The 19,897-nt window shown below is 40.3% G+C and overlaps 1 protein-coding gene across 1 annotated transcript in view; it reads left to right on the top strand.

Annotated features, from left to right (window-relative positions):
• The window catches only part of LOC147732932 (von Willebrand factor D and EGF domain-containing protein-like), a 1,979,930-nt gene that overhangs the window by 1,400,344 nt on the left and 559,689 nt on the right, over positions 1–19,897 (top strand). Inside the window, exon 19 of the mRNA XM_086955141.1 lies at positions 10,773–10,910. Within this exon, the coding sequence (XP_086811267.1) occupies positions 10,773–10,910 (138 nt within the window). The remainder of the gene's footprint in view (positions 1–10,772; positions 10,911–19,897) is intronic.

Genomic DNA, 19,897 nt, shown 5'->3' with positions numbered 1-19,897 from the left:
GCCATATTATAAAGACCATTATGACCACTTTCTCTGCAATCTTCTGCCGATAAAAGCGGCGATAATGTATCGCCTTTTGTTGATAATATGGCCCATTGCTCTGTTTTTGACCAGTAAACTTAGGTGCATATTATCAAATGCCGGTGTAAAAATTATAGCCGTTTTATTGGCAGGAAACTGCTGATAAAATGGCGATAGTGACCTTGATAATACAGTCTTGTTATTTCCCATAGAAACCCATGTTAACACAAGAACAAGGGCTTCTATGGGAATTAACAAGGACGTATAATTTGCCCCCCCGGGACCTAATGAATAAAACAGACTTCTAGTTTTTTTTTCCCCCGTTTCCACAGTGTACGAGTACTGGACGAGTGCCCCGCGATTTTTTGTTTAAAAAAAATAAAATTGAGCCTAAAGATCCATGTACCACCCCCTGACCAGCACTATAGGTTCAGAATGTTTCTACCCTGCCCCCTTTCCTTATTTCTCAACTTTGTTTTACTGTTTTCTTGTGACTCGACTCTCGTGACAAATAAGATGGCTGCCAACACTTCCTGGTTTGGAGTATTCACAGCCAATCAACATCCAGCTCCTGCTCGTAATTGTACGGATTTCCGTACCCGTACACCGCGATTTTTCTTTATATAAAAAAAGAGCCTAAACATACATGTACGACCCCTGAACAAGCCTAGAGGTTCAGAATCTTTCTAGCCTGCCCCCTTCCCTTATTTCTCAACTTTGTTCTACTGTTTTCTTGTGACTCAGTTCTACCGAGGCACAAGATGGCCACCAAAACTTCCTGGTTTCGAGTGATGACAGACAGTTCACAACCAATCAGCATGCAGCTCGCGCTCGTAATTGAACGGATTTCCGTACACGTGCTGAACTCCGTCTCTAGATATCGCTATGATTTTACTAGCAATTTTCTCAGAAAGCACAATCTGCGAACAGAACTCTAGCTCTCTGCCAAATTTCGTGTAATTCAGTTCAGCCGTTTGGACTGTAGCCCTGGCTAAAGGTCCCTATGAAACATTGCATAGGAAAAACACGTTTTTGGACCCCCCTTTTTTCTCGGCCCCCACTTAACGAATCACCCCCACACTTTCAGGGAAGGAGCGGGACCAAGCAGTCCATTTTCTTGGAGAAATTTGCAAAGATTCGTCCACCGGCGCCAAAGTTATTCCAAATAAAATGTTGTGGATTTCCTATGGAAACTAGGTCCTAACTATAACTACCTACTGGCGACCGCCAGTTGGTAATATATAGATAGATAGATAGATAGATAGATAGATAGATAGATAGATAGATAGATAGATAGATAGATAGATAGATAGATAGGTAGATAGATAGATAGATAGATAGATAGATAGATAGATAGATAGATAGATAGATAGATAGATAGATAGATAGATAGATAGATAGATAGATAGATAGATAGATAGATAGATAGATAGATAGATAGATAGATAGATAGATAGATAGATAGATAGATAGATAGACAGACAGGTAGGTAGATAGATTTGCTTTTCATATGAAAATCATTTTTGTGTTGCATGGGGTGTGTGGGGGTTTGGGTGGTAAAGGGGCTTTTAGGGCATAGTGTCAGTAGGGGTATTGGGTGGTAATGGTGTTTTAAGATTTTGGGGTGGGTATGGGTATTATGGTGGTAAGGGTTTTTTTAGCGTTGAGGGGTGGGCAAGTGTATAGAGTGGTAAAGTTAAAAAAGTGGGGATGAAAACTGTTTTATAAAAGAGCGCTTGGGAGCTCTGCCCCAATAAAAAAATTAACTGTAAAATACAAAATAAATTTAAATAAAGAGGGCTACAATGACTAACTCTATCTCTCTCTCTCTCTCTAAATCTTTTTTTCTCAATGAAAGAACCAAAGGTTAAATCTGAGTTACATTTAAGACAACTTTTTCCCACTACAAACCAGGTTTACAATACACAAACATTAAACAATTGAAAGTTATAGGTATACATTTCATTTACCATGTATTTACCACATTCACATTATTATAACTAATGCACCTCATTACACTCTTTTCAGTTCGCTAACCAGACAACACTAACTATTACTCACCACTCTACCATGCACAGTATTGTGACAAATTATGTTATTTGGTAAGTTATGTGTTGTTAAGAATGATATGATTTCACATGCTATAAGCAACATAGTTTGCAAGGGTATAACCAGTGCATGGGAAAGGCATGGAGTATAGTTAATACAGTGTGGTGAGTGAGGTAATAAGATTATGTTTGGAGGTCCCAGAAATATTGCCATTTGAAGGTGCTGCATAAATGATAAATTGGACTTATAATTATAAGTATACAATTTGTAATGCTTAATTATTTTAAGTTGGGTATGAATAGAAAGAATTCATAGATTATTTCTATCTATAAAGTATCCTTTACCTTTACGTTTGTTTTTTTTTCATCGTATGTTAATACTTTTTTTAATCAAAATGTCTTTCAAATCACAGTTTGAAGTATCATTCATTGGACAGTTGTAAAGATGAGTGTAGTACAGTGCAGTGAAGGAGTGTGTTGTAGAGTCTAGTGTCATAGAGTTTTGTAGAGTGGAATAGAATGGAGTTGAGTAGAATAGAGTGACATGGTGTTCAGTTGAATAAATTGCTATGGATCACTGAAATATTATCGACGGACAATATATCGACTGGCCAAAATATCGTTGACAAATTATCGACAGCAATAATATCGAGTTCCTATACTTATTTAACAAAGTACAAAAATATTGAGTTTAAAATATCGATTATATAAAATATTGCAATCACTAATATAGACAACCAATATATCGACTAAAAATATATTGTTTTTAAGCAAAATAAACCTAACACTACAAAACTATCGTCAGCAAAAATATTGAATACAAAAATATCGTCTTTTAATGAATATCGACTTAGGATTATAAACATTAAATATGTTAAATACAATATAAATCTTCTTGTAAAATACATTACACAATCCTAAATAAATATAACATGTAAAATAAAAATGTTTTAATACATTTATATGTGTTAACATTTTTCCAACATATCATGAAAACATTGCAATTAATATATAAATATGTCTAAAGCATTCGACATATATTATCACATTATTATTACTTATCTTTAAAAAAATTATATAATTAACCAGCTTTAATGCAGAACTCTTCACAGATCACCATTCCCACATCAACAAACAAACCAATTAATTGTAAAAAAATTCAAACTAGCCAATAAAATGCTCCCTTTCTTAAAATATCCAATAAAATGAAAGAACACAAAAAATACACACTATAAAAGGAGTACATGCCTACTACCATTTGTTGCTCCTAACTCTATAGAAAGAAGAAGGCAACACTTTGACGAAATGGTTCCTGATTAATCTACATAACAAATCCAGATTGCTACCAAATTAATCAAGTAAGTTATTATTTATTTTTATAATACGCAAGTACTAGTCTAAAAATGTAACTATATCTCCTAACTGTTTAAATACGTTTTATTTCTCTCATGCAACTCGGGGGCATTGCAGCATCATCGCGCCGGTTTTGAGCGCCATCTTGGAGTGGGGAGAAGTCCTTCCACTCTCAGCGCCATCTTAGGTGAGGGAGAGACACTCGCCCTGCCAGGACCCACGTGACATCCAGTCGGCCATTTAAGATGGCCGCTAGACAAGTGCGCAGCGACGGTGCGCAGCGGGGTCGCCGTAGGGGCGCCGGAGGTAAGCCCGTTTGCGCCCGTTCACGCAACGGACGCGCTTAGGGCCGCTACCTCTGGCCCATCCGGTTCAATTCGTGCTGTCTATACTCGGGCTGAGCTACTTAGACTCAGACCTGATCAGAACCCGGCCAGGCATCCTACCTCTAGGCCAATTTCCTGTGGTCTGCTTAATGTCAGATCTCTCTGCAAGCACCACACGGAAATAGCCTTCCTCATTGAGTCTGAACAGCTCGATGTCCTCTTTCTCACTGAAACGTGGACTCGGGATGACTGTGAGGTCGAGCTGGGCCTAGCCTGCCCCCCAGGATACAAAATCAGCCACTCACCGCGCCCAATTAACCGTGGAGGGGGAATCGGATACATCTATAGAGACTCGCTTACCCTCTCCCAGCTGAAAACTCGAGAGGTACAGGGATTTGAACTGATGGGCTTTACAGTCAAACAGCAGGAGTCGATCTGCTGTTCGGGTGTCCTTTGTTACCGTCCCCCGGGACCAGCACCATCCATACCTCTTTTCATTGACCTGATTTATGAACTTGCTAGCTCCCACTCCAAGCTTTTGGCTCTTGGAGATTTTAACCTGTGGGCAGGCAGCTCGCTGGATAATGCATTTTTCTCTCTCAGCCAAGCTTGTATAGATATCAACTTAGTACAGCTGGTGAACGCTTCCACGCATCGGAAAGGCCATATTTTGGACCTGGTGTTTGCGGACCCTCAATGGGTTTCATTAGTGGACATCAAGTGCCAATACTGGACGGACCACTCTTTGATTAGGTTCTCCCTTTGTCTGGAGGACGCTACTTCGCGAAAGGCTGGACTACCTCTAGCGAAGCTAGAGAGACCTTGGTCCCGTATCCTTAACATCACTCCACTGCCGAACATTTTAGGTGAGGATTTTAAGCTTGGTAATACAGCCGAAGAAAGTTATACTCTCTTCTGTCAGTCCATATCTAGCTCGCTGGATAAGTTGGCGCCCCTTCGGAAGTCACGAGGGAGGGTGAACCGAGCCAGTCCTTGGTACACGAGCGAATTACGCCAGCTCAAACTTGACTGTAAACGCGCAGAAAGGGTCTGGAGGAAACAGTACCTAGACTCTGATAAAATCGCATTTAGGTCTGCTATGCATAAATATAAAGCTCAAATCAAGATAGCGAAAGCGACCTTTCTTGAACTCACTTTGAATCAGGCCCCAAACAAGGCACAGGCCCTTTTTAAAATTGTTAAGGACCTTGCTCACCCTACGTGTGTGGCTAGTGCAGTCCCCTCGTCGCAAGCTCTTTGTGACTCTCTTGCGGACGCCTTTGAGGAAAAAATCCGTAAAATCCTAGCAGGTCTGCAGGACCCACGGAATTCCACCATTGAGGAGAGAGCTCCGGAGGAGATGGCCAGTCAACCCCTGCAGAGGGTTACTCATCTCTGTCAGGAAGCTCCGGCCACGCCCTCCAGTCGACCCCGACCAGATGAGCAGCCCCCCAGCTCGGGAGCTCCGGCGGCGGAAGCCAGTCGACCCCAGCTGAGTAGCCCTCCTTTCCTTCTTTTGGATCAGGCCCTCAGCTTGGGAGCTCCGGCGACTGTGGCCAGTCGACCCCAGCTGAACAGCTCCTCCCTTTCAGCCCCAGACTCGGCCCCCTGCTTGGGAGCTCCGGCGATTGCAGCCAGTCGACCTCAGCAGAGTAGCCCTCTTCCTCCTTCTGTGGAGTCAGCTCTTAGTTTGGGAGCTCCGGCGAGAGAGGCCAGTCGACCCCAGATGAGTGGCCCCCCCGTTCCCATTTTGGATCAGGCTCTCTGCTTGGGAGCTCCGGCGATTGCAGCCAGTCGACCTCAGCAGAGTAGTCCTCTTCTTCCTCCTTCTGTGGAGCCAGCTCTTAGTTTGGGAGCTCCGGCGAGAGAGGCCAGTCGACCCCAGTTGAGTGGCCCCCCCGTTCCCATTGTGGATCAGGCTCTCTGCTTGGAAGCTCCGGCGAGTGCAGCCAGTCGACCCCAGCAGAGTAGTCCTTTTTCTCCTTCTCTGGAGCCGGCTCTCAGCTTGGGAGCTCCGGCGAGCGAGGCCAGTCGACCCCAGCTGAGTAGTTTTCCCCTTCCATCCCTGAAGGAGTTCGGCGACTTAGCCCTGACGATCTCTTCTGGTTCGCCTTTGGATCCTCTCCCTCCAAGACTATGGAAGGTGTTTCAAGAGGACCTCTTCCAGCCCCTGCATGCCATCTGCTGCCAGTCATTCGAGACAGCTATTGTTCCAAGTTGCTGGAAGAAGGCAGTGGTATCCCCGCTTTTAAAAAAACCTACGCTCGACCCTGCTTGCCTTTCTAATTACCGGCCAATCTCCCTGCTCCCTTTTCCGGTTAAAATTATGGAAAAACTGGTTACCCGCGCTCTGTCCAGCTTCCTAGAAGGGAACATCTGGTTGGATGAGATGCAATTCGGCTTTCGCCCAGCGCATGGGACGGAATCCGCGCTGGTGACCGTGCTAGACAATCTGCGGGCGCGAGTCGACAGTGGTCGGGCAGCATTCTTGGTGCTGCTCGACATGTCGGCCGCGTTCGACATGGTCAGCCATCCCACCCTGATCTTTAGGCTGGAGGAATGCGGGGTCAAAGACAAGGCCAGGGATTGGTTAATCTCCTACTTGGACTGCCGTCAGCAACGGGTTTCGTTACCCCCCTTCAGTTCAGAGGAGCGGAGAGTGGGACAAGGAGTACCCCAGGGCTCAGCCATCAGCCCTATACTCTTTAATGTCTACCTCCGCCCCCTAGTCCAGCTCAATAAATCCTTTGGTATCTCCGCATTTAATTATGCAGATGATACCCAGCTGGTCTTCTCTCTGGAGGGACAGGATGCAGTCACACTGGAGACGTTTCACCGGTGCATGCAGGCGACAGCGGAATGGCTCCGTCTGACCTCGTTACAGTTCAACAGAACAAAGACAGAGGTCTTACACTGTTCCACTGATCGAGTTCCTCGAGATCTCCCAGTCGACTTCTGGCCTCCGTCCTTCTCAGAGACGGTGTCTGCGGCACAGTCAGCGCGCAATTTAGGCGTTACTTTTGGGCCTAACCTGCAGTTAGATCTACATGTAAACAAGACCACCTCTACATGTATGATGCTGATTCGTATGCTGCGCAAGGTCCTTCCTCTCCTCCCTGAGCAAGCCAGACCAGAAGTAGTGCGTTGTACCATCCTAAGTCGACTTGACTATTGTAATGCACTACTTCTGGAGGCCCCGGTAACACTTCTGGGCAAGCTGCAAAGGGTGTAAAATATTGCTGCCAAACTCGCCCTTTCTCGCCCCTACCATAGCTCTTCTACGGCAGCACTGCGAGAACTTCATTGGCTGCCAGTCCATCTGCGGGTGCGCTACAAAGCAGCGTGTATTGTGTTCAGGGCTATTCATGGCCTGGGCCCCATCCCTTTGCGGCAAATGTTTGCCTGGTATCGTCCATCTAGAGCTCTACGCTCCTCGTCATCCAGGCTACTGGTAGTCCCGTGATTCCAGAGAGTGAGGATGGGTGGCCGCTCGTTCAGAGTAGCGGCAGCCAAACTCTGGAACTCTCTGCCTATATCCTTGAGAAGCCTTGAAGATCTCTTAGCTTTTAGAAAGGCTTTGAAAACTCATCTTTTTCCCAGGATAGGCTGAGCTACTGTTTTTCACTGGAGTACGGGTCAAAGCGCCAGGATGCCCTTGGTGGTGACAGGTCGCGCTATACAAGTATGCCACAATACAATTATATAGACATCTCCTAAAAACATCAAAAAACCTGCTCCTATTTCTTCACCAATAATTACTGATTGTAAGTATATGTAAATGTTCTCTAATACACCAACTGCAGTTGTTAACCTCTTCAGTGCTCATGACAAGGTCAACTCATCATGGGTTTTACCTGCCCTGTGCTTATGACGAGTTGACCTTGTCATGAATAATGGTAAAACTCAAAGTCCTTCCCTGATATTTACTATTCCAAGTCCAGTCAAGCAAATATCAGGGAAGGTGCTGGACACAGACCAATTATAATTTACTATTCCAACTCCAGTCAGGCAAATATCAGGGAAGGTGCTGGACACTGATGCAATATAAATGTTACCACATAATAATTTGCGTAAGGTTTTTTTAAAAATGCATTTGTTTTTTATATATTTTTATACAAATTTCATTTTTTATTTATACATTTTAATGTGTATGTTTTTAATTACATATACTTTTTTTATAATTTCATAATTATTAAAAAAAATTCTAAATATTATTTTTTAAAAACTTAATTTTTTACATTTTATTTATCATGATACATATTTATTAATAATTATTTATATTTTTTTTCCTTTTTTAATTAATGAATAATTTTTTTATGTTTTTATTTTTGTTAGTATATTGTTCTATATTAGAAATTCTAAAATTAATTTAAACTATTTTTGGTATTTTATATATGGATTAATTATTATTTTTTTATTGTTTTTAATGTTTTTAATTTATTATAAAATTTAACATTATTTTATATATATTTTATTTTTATAATTTATTAATATTTTAAATTATGTAAAAAAAAATTTATTGAATATTTTTATATTTATTATTTTTTTTTTATTTATACCAAATTATTTTTTTTAATTTTTTCTAAATTTGTGTGCATTTTTTTTAACATTTATTTCAAAGATTACAATTTCTAAAAAATGTTTTTACATTTTTTTTGTGGAAATATCTTGTTATATTCTAAATATTTTATTTTTTAATTTCATTTTTTTAAATTACTCCCCACCCTTATCCCCTATTAACCCTACATCCCGCTCCTAAACATTAACATAAATTACAATATTTATATAATTAATAAAAATATATATATTTTTTTCTGAAAATATCTCATTATTAACAAAATATTATATATTTTAAATCATATTTTTAAATTACTCCCCACCCTTATCCCCTATTGACCCAACATCCTGCTCCTAAACATTAACATTAGTTTCTATATTTATATAAATTATTATTTTTTGTTTATTAATTATTATTTACATTTTATCTCTACATTTTCGATATTTATTCCTATTACTAAAAAATGATATTAATGCTACTCGATATTTGTGACACAATATTTTTGTACTCAATATTTTTTTACCATTATATATTATGATATTTTCTACCTCGATATTCTTACAGTCGATATTTACCTATACTCGATATTTTTTAAACAATATTTTGTCCATTCGATATTTTGGTTTCGATATTATGACTAGTTACCAATTGCTATACAGTGAAGTGTCTTGGTGTGTCGTATTGTTGAGCGGAGTATTGTAGATATATTATGTATTATAAGTATGGATTTCACATACCTTGCCATGCATGGCACAAGTATATGGACGGTAAAGGCATGCGTGGTAAAGGCATTGCGTGGTAAATGAGGTATGTTAAGGCCGTTTGTGGTAAATGTGTATGCGTGGTGAAGGCATGTGTAGTAAAAGCATTGCATAGGATTGTCTTTGAAATTGGGGTTAATAATAAGGGTCAGATGTATGTTCTGTGAAACACAATTAGGAAATTGCAATTCATGTACCAAACTTGTTGATCTTTGAATAGCAATGCTTAGTGTGTTGTAAATGGGTCGTAAATCATCCTACCTCATGAATATTAATGATGTGGGTTGCAGTATGTGAGCCCTTTAGGAATCACAGCAATTACAAAGATAGTGGTCTACTGGGGTCAACAGACAACTATGTCTGTGATTGATTTTTAATAAAGCATTTCTTTGAAATGCAGGTCATTTTCTGTGAAGGAAAACAAAATGCATTTCAAAAGAAAAATTAAACTTTTAAGTGCTATTTTCAAGAGTAGGCAGTGGTCCATCGGATATTTTTTTGATAATCTCAAAAGGGAAGAAGTCCCTTTGTGACTGAATAGGTTGCAAAACATTAATACATACCACTGTGAGTTAGTATTTTTTAAGGGACGCCTTAACATGCCCCTTCCAAAAACTGAATTGCATACCCAAATTGTGATTTAGTAATAAGTTAGCAAACGCAATTTGTCTTTTGTCCATAAAAAATATTTTTTTGCGGTCGCAAATGGACTCATTCTGTAAATCAGGCTGGTTGCGATCGCCAAAAAAGATTCATACTTGAAGCCCTAGAACCCTTTCGAACAACATTTACTTGATACACAGTTTGCGACTGGAAAGCCATGCAATTTGCGATCCCTTCAGAATAAGCTCCTTTAATTTTTTGTAACTATTTTGAATCTTTTATCTTTCCCAGTTGGCATTCTTATCATCTGCTGTCACTCAATGATAAAGTTACTTAATTTACCTATTTAGAGATTTGTTAAGTGTATCTTCACTTCTAGGCCTTTCAGTTTATAAGATCCTGTCTGCTCTGTTGGTGCATAGATTGTTTTGTTTCATAAAAAATTAAAATGTGGTCTTATTTAATTCTGCTCCCCAATAATTTTTTAAGGTAAGACTACCCCTTCTCCTACTGGAAAATGAGATACTGTGTTTTATGAACTCTAATTTTTTGATTACTATCAGTTTCTGATGTTCTCTTGGTGCAATTTATGGTGGGTCCAAGTTAATGAGTGTGTAATAAAGCATGGTCACTTGCTGGATCCATTTTCACCAAACGCAGTATGTAATAGGTAGAAGAAGTCTTGCCCTTTGTTAGACTGGTATTTTCCTTTACAATCTGGTGTACCGCTAAAAAAGAAAGAAGGTATTAGAATATCTAGCAACTGGATCAAGCCACTTGCACATTTATAGCAAGGCATAGCTCATGTGGCTAAAATCCAAACTACAATCAATAATGAATATTTTGACTTTTTTTGTGCTCCATCTGAACATTCTTGAAGTTGGTGTTGGTAGTAAAACATAGTACAGCAGAAATAATCTTTTAAAAATCTGAGTACTCTCTCTTCATTCGATTGTGTTTCTAAAACAAAAACAGACACAGGCATTTCAGTTCTATTGCTGTTCCCATTTTTACAACAAAAATAATAGAAAAGTTAGGCTATTTTAAATATTTTTCAAATACATTTCCACAGTTTCTAAGTCATGTTTTGGTTTCATCACAGGCGTTTTCTGCAAAGAAGATGTGAATGAATGTGAAGAAATTGTTTGCTCAGGAGATGTACCTTGCATCAACACCTTCGGATCATATAAGTGTGGCTCGTGCCCTGGAGGAATGGTGGGCGATGGCCACATTTGTAAACGTAAGTTTTACTTTAAATAAAAAATAGTGAATTTTGTATGGTAGATCAAATCCTTTATTTAGTCTGTTCTCAAATTGCCACCATTTTTGGACAGGAATGCACTCTGTAAATGAATAGTCATAAAGCACTGCTTTCCTCTACTTTACATAAGCCAAGCACATCTTGAAGTGCAGACATTATACATTTTGAGAAAAGCACAAGGTCTGACGGAGAAATATTTTAGAAATTAAGGTCAAATATGGGGGCATTATCATCCTTCTTGAACCACTTGACTCTGATCCATTGGTTATTTGAAGCTTCTGCCATTTAAACAAATCAATCAAAAATATTTTAGGAGGGAATTTGAATTGTTTATCATGTTGTCATGCCTCTGTTTAAAGTTATTTCTAAACACTTTGTGTTTGGCACACATTGACTTTGTTGTGGCTAACATTTTTTTGAGTGCACACTTGTTGGGTACTTGATCAACAGAAGTATTTCTCTATTTTCCTCAATTTCTGGAAAGAGAAGGTTATAATATATGTGATTATGCCCATAATGTTAATTTCTCATTTGGCATATAATTGAGAAGGAATCTTGTGGACATAATACATCAGAACGGATTTAATCTGCTTGAATAAACGGCACTTAATTTGCCCATACCTTGGAGTACCCATCTACTCACTGCTACCAAACTGTTGTGGATAATAATGCGGGGAATTGTTCTCATAACTTAGGCAGACATGACTACTTTTCAGCGATACTGGGAACTATATATATCATCATGAGAAAAGGGTGAACAAGTGCACTCCATGTGTTCCAATTCAACAGTTCATCCCAGTTTCAAAAGCTATGGCGTGTCGCCTGACTGTGGTCTGTCCTGAAGCCACGTGAGGATTATTGACGTAAGGAAGTTTGAAGCGTGTGTACACTCCAAGTTCGGACACACTGCAAATATCCAAAGCATACCACAAATACACCAAGTTGATCTAAAACTTGATTAATTTATTTCAGGTAATTCAATAAGCCTTCATATTCATCTTGTTACATGTTAGACAACAAGTATAGTTAGCTTCTACACAGCAGATGTGCCTCAAGTTTCTTTCTGTCTCATGCCCATACTTTGAACACATCCTAAGTGATTCATCTTGTCCCAATGCATTTCGAGCCTATTTTATAGCCCTTCTTCAGAGGTTCACTAGAAAAGTTTAAAAAACATTTCTATTAGATTGTATAATCTGCTCAACTGTGCGTTTTAACAATTTATCATTCTTCTATCACCCCAACTTACTAATTAACATTTTCCCGCTAACAAACACGATTACCATTAAGTGCCAAGAGGTGACTGAGTGGGCGAAGGGAAACACCTTGTGTGTTCGGTTTGCAAAGCTTTGAATGATGGGTGGGATACATCTCGCTCATTTAACAAACACAGTGAGCCAAGGGAGTAGAATAAAAGAAAAAATATTCTCTACTTTGAACCATAGCTTTGATAACTCTACATAAACAAGTGGAGCAGGTCAGCAGCATGACTCTCTCCATGAGAAGAGTTGCTTTGCTTATTCATCAAACAATCCAAATATTCATTCATTGTTTCATTCGAATTCACCCATAGCCATCATAATTAAGCTTTACTTTCTGTCATCCAGTCCTACTCCGAAACCTCCAATTCATTATCCATCCATCCGCCCTTTCTTCCAGCCATCCTTTCACCCATCCATCCCTTTACCCACCCACACACCCTTTCACTCATATACCATTTCCTTTCTTTTAACCTACCATTATTTCACATTTCCCTCAAGCCATCAACTGTCATTAAGTGAGCTTTTGGTGAGTTGCCGATAGAAGACTCCATAAACACTCAACCACCACTGTAGCTTGTAAAGCTGTGGGGTTCACGGTCACAAGCTAATGGCACCCTAGTACTAGGTAGTGACTATGATTGTCAATAAGCAAACAATGATGTGACTTACCAGTGCTCGTCTCTGCCGCTGCTTCTCCCCCTCTAACTGGCTTGCCTGCTGCAGCAGCACTGGAGCTGGCATCACTGGTGGTGTGTGCCTAGAATAAAACATTAACTTTTTTAGATGCCAGATACACCACCCTTTAATTTTCATCAATCAAAAAATAGAACTGCAATACATCACTACAGTTTGGTTACCACTGTAGTATCTTCTAAGAAAAATATCACCTTGTGCATTTGGTTGGTTTACACAATGGTAGACAAGCCAGGCATGGAATAATGCTCAATGAAAGATATATGATGTCCGTTAGCAAATGCAATCAGGCGGACCTCATACTTTTTTTCCAGCCACGGTGCACTGTCATGGAAAACTGCTGATATATTGTATAAATGAAAATGAATGAGGCCATGGCCACAGTCTTGTGAAATCAACTATTTGACCATGAGGAGCAGGAAAATGAATGTCTTCTCAAGAAACATACATGGTGAATATTAGTTATAATACTAGCTTACTTGGGCCTGCAATCTTCATGGTAGATCAGTAACTTCCTTCCAAGCAACCAAAAGGACACAGCGGGGATGCCTTTTAGAATCGAAAGTGGGTTCCACCCTTACTTGTACCTCCTTGACTCCTCCCATTTATTGGAGTACAGCTGGCCCCAATGAAAACCATATAATATAAGGGAAAAAAACATAATGCAGGATTAACAGAAAGGAAACAATAATTGATTCCATTGTGCTTTACACAAATGGTTTTGTATCCCGTCCTCATCACCATCAAAAGAAGACGGCAGGTAAGGGGGTCGGAGGAACTATTTTTCTCACCAGCATCACCTTCCTCCATACAGCAACTCTCATCCTGGAACCCAGCACCAACAGCCCAATATACCTCAAGATTCTATTTTAAGCCCAAAACAATCATAACAAATTCAACATCAGGGATATAGTAAATAAATGATAGGACTTACTGGGGTGAGCAGAGCCCTCATAAGTGGTAGTGGTGGTCGGCGCCTCCTGACCCGCTTTTACCCGACCCACGATAATGTCTCTCTTCTTGCCCAGATCAGTGATTTAGTTAATCTTCACAAAATGGATAGAACAGGAAAATACAGTCATATAATTTTACTTCATTAAAACAATTCACTTAAGGTAATAATTTTGATTCTATCATCTATCATTGAGTTACCCATACATATCCTAAAATACCTATCAACATTTACTTAACAAAAACTACATTTACAAGTAATGCATTACAGTGAATAATCTTTGATTGTATTCTTATTTCTCAATCTCAAGTTCAGTCCCCTTGATGGACCATCTCATTCCCCCTTTATTGCAATGCATAGATGCATACCACACCTCCCTGTTAGCTTGGGACTGTATGAATTACATAGACAGTCACAGAGAGAACACTAACTCACTGCTATCACTGGTTCACAATAGTGACAAGTGGACAGTCTGCAATGGCTTCTTAATTAATAGCCAATGGGAGCGCCAATGATGAGTACAATTAGTTAGCACTGCTGTGCACCTGCCTAGCATAAACTAGACACTGGATCACATAATGGGGGATATTATCAATAACTTGCATTGATTATAGCAAAACACGCTTAGCGCTTTTGTTTTTATTGCCTCCTATCGCTGGATATTTTCGTGGAGATAACATGCTATTAGCAAGGTTTATATCCACTGTGATTAAATATACAGCGATAGCAGCAACATGCCTGAATATCGCTGGAAATCCAGGGATATTCACACATTGACGCCATGGTGGCCTGAAAATCCACCTCCCATTGAAGAAACAGGTAAATCATGTTTTCAGCAGGTGTTAAATACTAGCAATAATCTCGATTAGTGCAACTTTTTTTATCGCTTCGCTTTCGTTGCTAATAGAGGGAAGCTGTGTTAGCGACTGTTTTCAGTTGGGAACGCCTACCTTGCATGCCATTAGCGATAATTATCGCTGGCATGCAAGGCGATAGGAAAACCATCCGCTATCGCTAGAAAGCTGTCGCTAAGGCCAGTCAGCGACAGCTTGCTTATAGGGCGATATAAAAATCACCGCTTTAGCACCATAAAGTGCCTCTAAAGCGGCAATAAAGCCCTTGCTAATATGCCCCAATATTCCTAATGTAAACTAAATGTAACTTACATATGAGTATGGGCTGCAATTAGTAAAAAAATTGTAGAAACAGCGCTAATAATTAATACTTTTGAAGCTTGGAGTCTCAACACCGAGCGGGTCAAGCAGGTCCTGTTCCTGGCCCAGAATATCCATCTAGCAGTGAGTCAGCTGCTAGAGAGTGCACCGATCCTGGATGGTGCGCCATATTCACCGGTGCCTCCCCCAGCGCAGCTGACCAGCCCGCAGGAGTTATTGACTGTTGGGCTTGCCGCCTGCTGTCAGCATGGAGGGAAGGTGGCTCTGCAAAAGAAAACTAATGCTGCCACCTCCTCCTCACTGAAAATCATCTGGGGGCTGCACACAAGGTAGACAACCTTCTTCCATGTTGCTGTGTTGTTGTGGTAAAGAAAGAAGAGAAAAGAAGGAAAAGGAAGGAAATGAAAGAGAAAATAAGTAAGGAAGGGGAATTAAACAAAATATAAAAAGTCCTGAAAAACACAAACAAAATGACAACAGAAACATAAAATACACAAACACAAAGACAGACACTAATATAATAAATACAAATGAGGGGTAGATAAGTTTAATAGGGGGAGAGTTAAAGAGATTAAGGAGAGATTATAAATTTGGCCCAGCACCGTAACTGAGTAGAAAAACAAGATGGCCATGACCTTGCAAAGCACGTGGTGCCATATGCGCATGATTTGGAACATGAGGACGCACATGAGAACCGCGTGATACCATTCATGCACAATTTTGAACGAGAGGATGCACAGGCACGCAGGCGAACTCTGCCCGCCCCCGGTACTCTGCATAGCATGCTGGAGCTTTTAGCCACTCCGCGGAGTAGCGATTATGCGTCTCTGCAAACTCTGCCCAGGAAACAAACAAGAAGTGAAAGAAACTGTCAACTTTAACATTCCACCAAAGCTGTAGGTGAAGGTGTAAAGGAGGCGAATGACTTAAACTTAGTGGAATGGTCTAGTGTGGCTACTACAAAAATAGTTTAAATAAAGTCAAGAAAATCACATGTGTAGTCTGTAACAGGCATGTGGTTAACCTTTATGACAGACTGTGATGAATAAAGGCATACAATTCAGCTGCTAGCGTGATGAGTATACCACATTTCCTTAAAAGTGATAATATAATTTCCAATTCATTCATGAACAGTGTGGTTAATTGAGGAGATGGTCACTCCATGAGACTAGAGACTTTGTAGCGATGACAAGAAAGTGAAACCACAACAATGTGTTGTGGGATAAGAGGTCAAGAAGACACTGTCAAAGTACAGGGGCTTTCTGGTACTGCAAAAATTCAATGGCAATGTATCCTCTTCTCTACCCCAAAGTGTGTGACCCAGATGGTTAGTGCAGGAATGAGTGCTAAGCATTAGAGTTTAATTTGCTGTACAGTCTGAAAGAGGGCCTTTATTTACTCTCACAGATAGATTTTTCTTGAACATTTAAGCTATTTGAAAGAGACCACAATACTGTATGTAATTTCATGATCATATAGTTGCTGGTTGTACTTAATTGATTCTAAATCTAGGACCTGATTACAAGTTGCATGTTACTGGAGTAAAGTTAGAATTCTATGATTTTTTACCATTACAGTGTGGTAAAGCCAAATCAGTAGCATGCAATTAAATATGGGTGCTATGTTTTGAAAATTGCAATATTGTTTGAATGAAAATGTAATCGCTGCTCTATTTATGTTTTTAATGTTTGCTATTTGATCCTTGGAATTCATGTTATATTGTTGTACACTTTTAGTGATAATAATACTCATGCAATACCTTTTCTTTATCTGATGTATTTTTATGATTTTGATGTGTTTTATGGGTATGCACCAGAAACCAGAAACCCCATAGATTAGGGAATTACCATGTGGAACTAATTCTTCTGGTTGTAAAAACACACTGAATACCCATGGGGTTTTAACGCATATGTTTAACATCTCCTTTGAGTAAGTGATAAATGTATGTAGAGACCTGTCAGTGAGTTGGCAATATGAGAGGAGAGGGGGAAGGTTTTGTCTGGTGTTAAATGCTCCCTCATCAAAAATAAAGATAGGAATGAGGCTTGGCTGTAGCTGCAACCAAGGCTTCATGCAATATTTTCTGGCCAAAATTAGCTGTGGAAAACATTGGGTACAATTCTCCAACATACAGAAAACAAAGTTGGAGACAAATCTACATACTCTGATTCAGGCTAAGCAAAATTCCAAGTGCTAATGTTGCTCAAACGTAGTCAAAATTGGGGCAGAAAAAGCCAGTTCAAAACTGAATATATCGTTTCAAACACTATCTGCACATAATTATCTGTTAATGTGAGAACTTATTTAGTGCTGTCAATCTAGATCTCCTGAGTCATTCCCTTGAGGATTTGAGGCCATGTTTGTGTACAGTGGAATGTATAGGAGCCGTAATAAAAAACATCATCATCTAAGTGTTATGATTATTACGTTTTTTTCTCACAAAAAACCCTTTTATCTTATTTGTTTTTATTGTTCAGAAAACACAGTTTCACAGATTGATAATAGATAAAAGGGCACCAGCCTTCTTCTGAAAATTGTTTATCTTGAAAAGTTCAACAATGACTAAAAAATGGGTTGAAGAGGTCACTTCGTACCAGGCTACATAGACGAGACAGGCCATGCTGAACCGCATCACCATTTATGAAGGAAAATTTTGCAAATACAGCCTTCACTTGCTGAGATTATCATCATGGCTGTGAGTGCAGATGAGAATAGCAGACCTTGTATTATATTGAACATAAAGACTAAGGGGGTTATTATGAGTACGGTGGTCCTGGGACCGCCGTACTGACAGTGCAATCCAACAACTGCCACCCCTGAGAGTCCGCCCGCCATATTTTGAGTGTGGTGCTCAAATCTACACAGGACTGCTGCCTCCCCTGGGATCCAGGATCCTGCAGCAGTGGTGGTGTGGAAAAGAGCATAGAGAAGCTGGGGGTGCCGATGTTGGCTCAACCGAGCTTATTCTGAGTTGCATTTCCACTGTCCATTTCATCGCAGGGAGTCTGCTATGAAAAAGGTGGTAGAAATGTAAGTGAGGGGGCCCTAACAGGGCCAATGGGATATTTTGACCATGGGGGTTCATCTTCAATCCTGCACTGTGTGGCTGCACGACATGGTGCATGCCACTTTATGCAGGAATAAGCAGTAGACGGGTAGGTAGTGCGCTCTACAAATGTCTTTGATTGATTGATTGATTGATTGATTGATTGACTGTCACAATGGTGGTCTGCTTGTTAAACTCTCCTATATGCGTACAAGACAGCTGCTGTGACACTGAAGCTGCACAGCCTGCCAATCCAGGATTCAACTCGTAATCCGGCGGGCTGGTGCACCACGGGCTTACCGGTCCTCCTGGGAGCGCATCTGTGGCGGTCCTACAGGAGGACTATAAATATTCAGTCTCTTATTGTTCAAGAAGGTATGAGATATGATGTAAACAATATGAAACTCAAATCAGAACTTCTTTTGTTGCTGAGGTTAGCTTAGTAAGTCAAGAAATTAGGGCAGGATTGTTTAAATTCCCTCTGTATGATATATTTCTTGCTATTCAGTCATTTATTAATATACTGCAGTTACAATTTTGTTTGTGTATCTTGAAGCAGCAATTGATATCACTTTAACTGGAATAGGATTTTGATTTTTGAAATAAATCTTTAAAATGTAGCCATGGCTTCCTAGTGTTCTTTAGTGCACGCTTCCTTAATGAACGAGTGATAGAAATCCACTAATTATCCTTGTGATTTCTCATAGGATTGATTGTTAACTGAAACACATCTCACTCAATTATTGCCCAGTGGGTTGTGTGGTGTGTTAGACCTGGCATCATTGGTGTGAGTCTCCCTTCCATTTTTGACGGATTGCCTCCTCTGTTTTTGCTGGTTATATGCTTTGGGCACTATGCCACTTCTATTCAGTACCGCAGTGCAAGTGCTCCTATGTTAAATTGATATATTACCTGGTGATTCCATGATTGGGTTAGTTGATTTACCTGTCAGCCCCCAGTTCAGTGTATCATGTGTGCCCAGGGCTTGTAAATCAAATGCTGCTGGTGGGCTTGCAGCACTGGTTGTGCCACCCACAGAGCAGCTTGTAAAGTTTGTCTCAGGTCTGCCATTGCAAGGCCTTTGTGCAGTCTGATACTGCCATGTCGACTTGGCAAGTGCACCCACTTGCCAGGCCCTAATCCTTCCGTTTGCTTCATATTAGATACCCCTATGGTAGGCCCAAGGACATGGTGCATTGTAAATATCAGATATGAGATGCTCTGATGTGTGTAGCATGCCCTAATAGTGAATTACAGCCGTTTTCATTTTTCACTATTGAAGGCTACCCATCTCCATAGGCTAGAATGGGCAGTTAGATTATTGCATTCTTATAACCCTAACTGACTTAGGGAACATGGTAGAAATGTGAATTTAGTGTGCCTGAACTTAGAATGATAAAATACATATTTTAGTAAAGTTGGTTTTAATATTCTGTGTTTGAAAATACCACTTTTAGAAAGTAGACATGTTCTTGCCTAACTGTCCAGGCCTGCCTCTGCTAGGTTGTGTATTCCTTGTCTGGGTTTGTGAGTGACAGGGCTGGGGGATTCCAGGAGTCAGGCTGGGACAGCCCAGTTGTGAATGGAGAGATCTGCTTCTAGATGGGAGAGAGGAGTTGCACCTGGGAACTGAATAGGGCTGGGCCTTCCCTCTACAATGCTGGCTCCACCTCCTGTGACTTGTCGTATGTCTCTGCCCTGAACTGTGAAAGGAGAGAAGGAATCTTGTCAACAAAGTGCTCCGAAGCTGTGCCTTCCCTCCCCTGTGCTGGCTCCACCTCCTGTGGGGTGGCTGATGTCTCTGCCCTGCACAGTGAAAGGAAGGAGAGAGTCATGTA

Source organism: Lissotriton vulgaris, chromosome 2_1 (genome assembly GCF_964263255.1).
Source record: "Lissotriton vulgaris chromosome 2_1, aLisVul1.2, whole genome shotgun sequence".
NCBI lineage: Eukaryota > Metazoa > Chordata > Amphibia > Caudata > Salamandridae > Lissotriton > Lissotriton vulgaris.
Note: the sequence above shows the minus strand (reverse complement) of the source record. Positions and strands in the feature narration are given on the sequence as shown.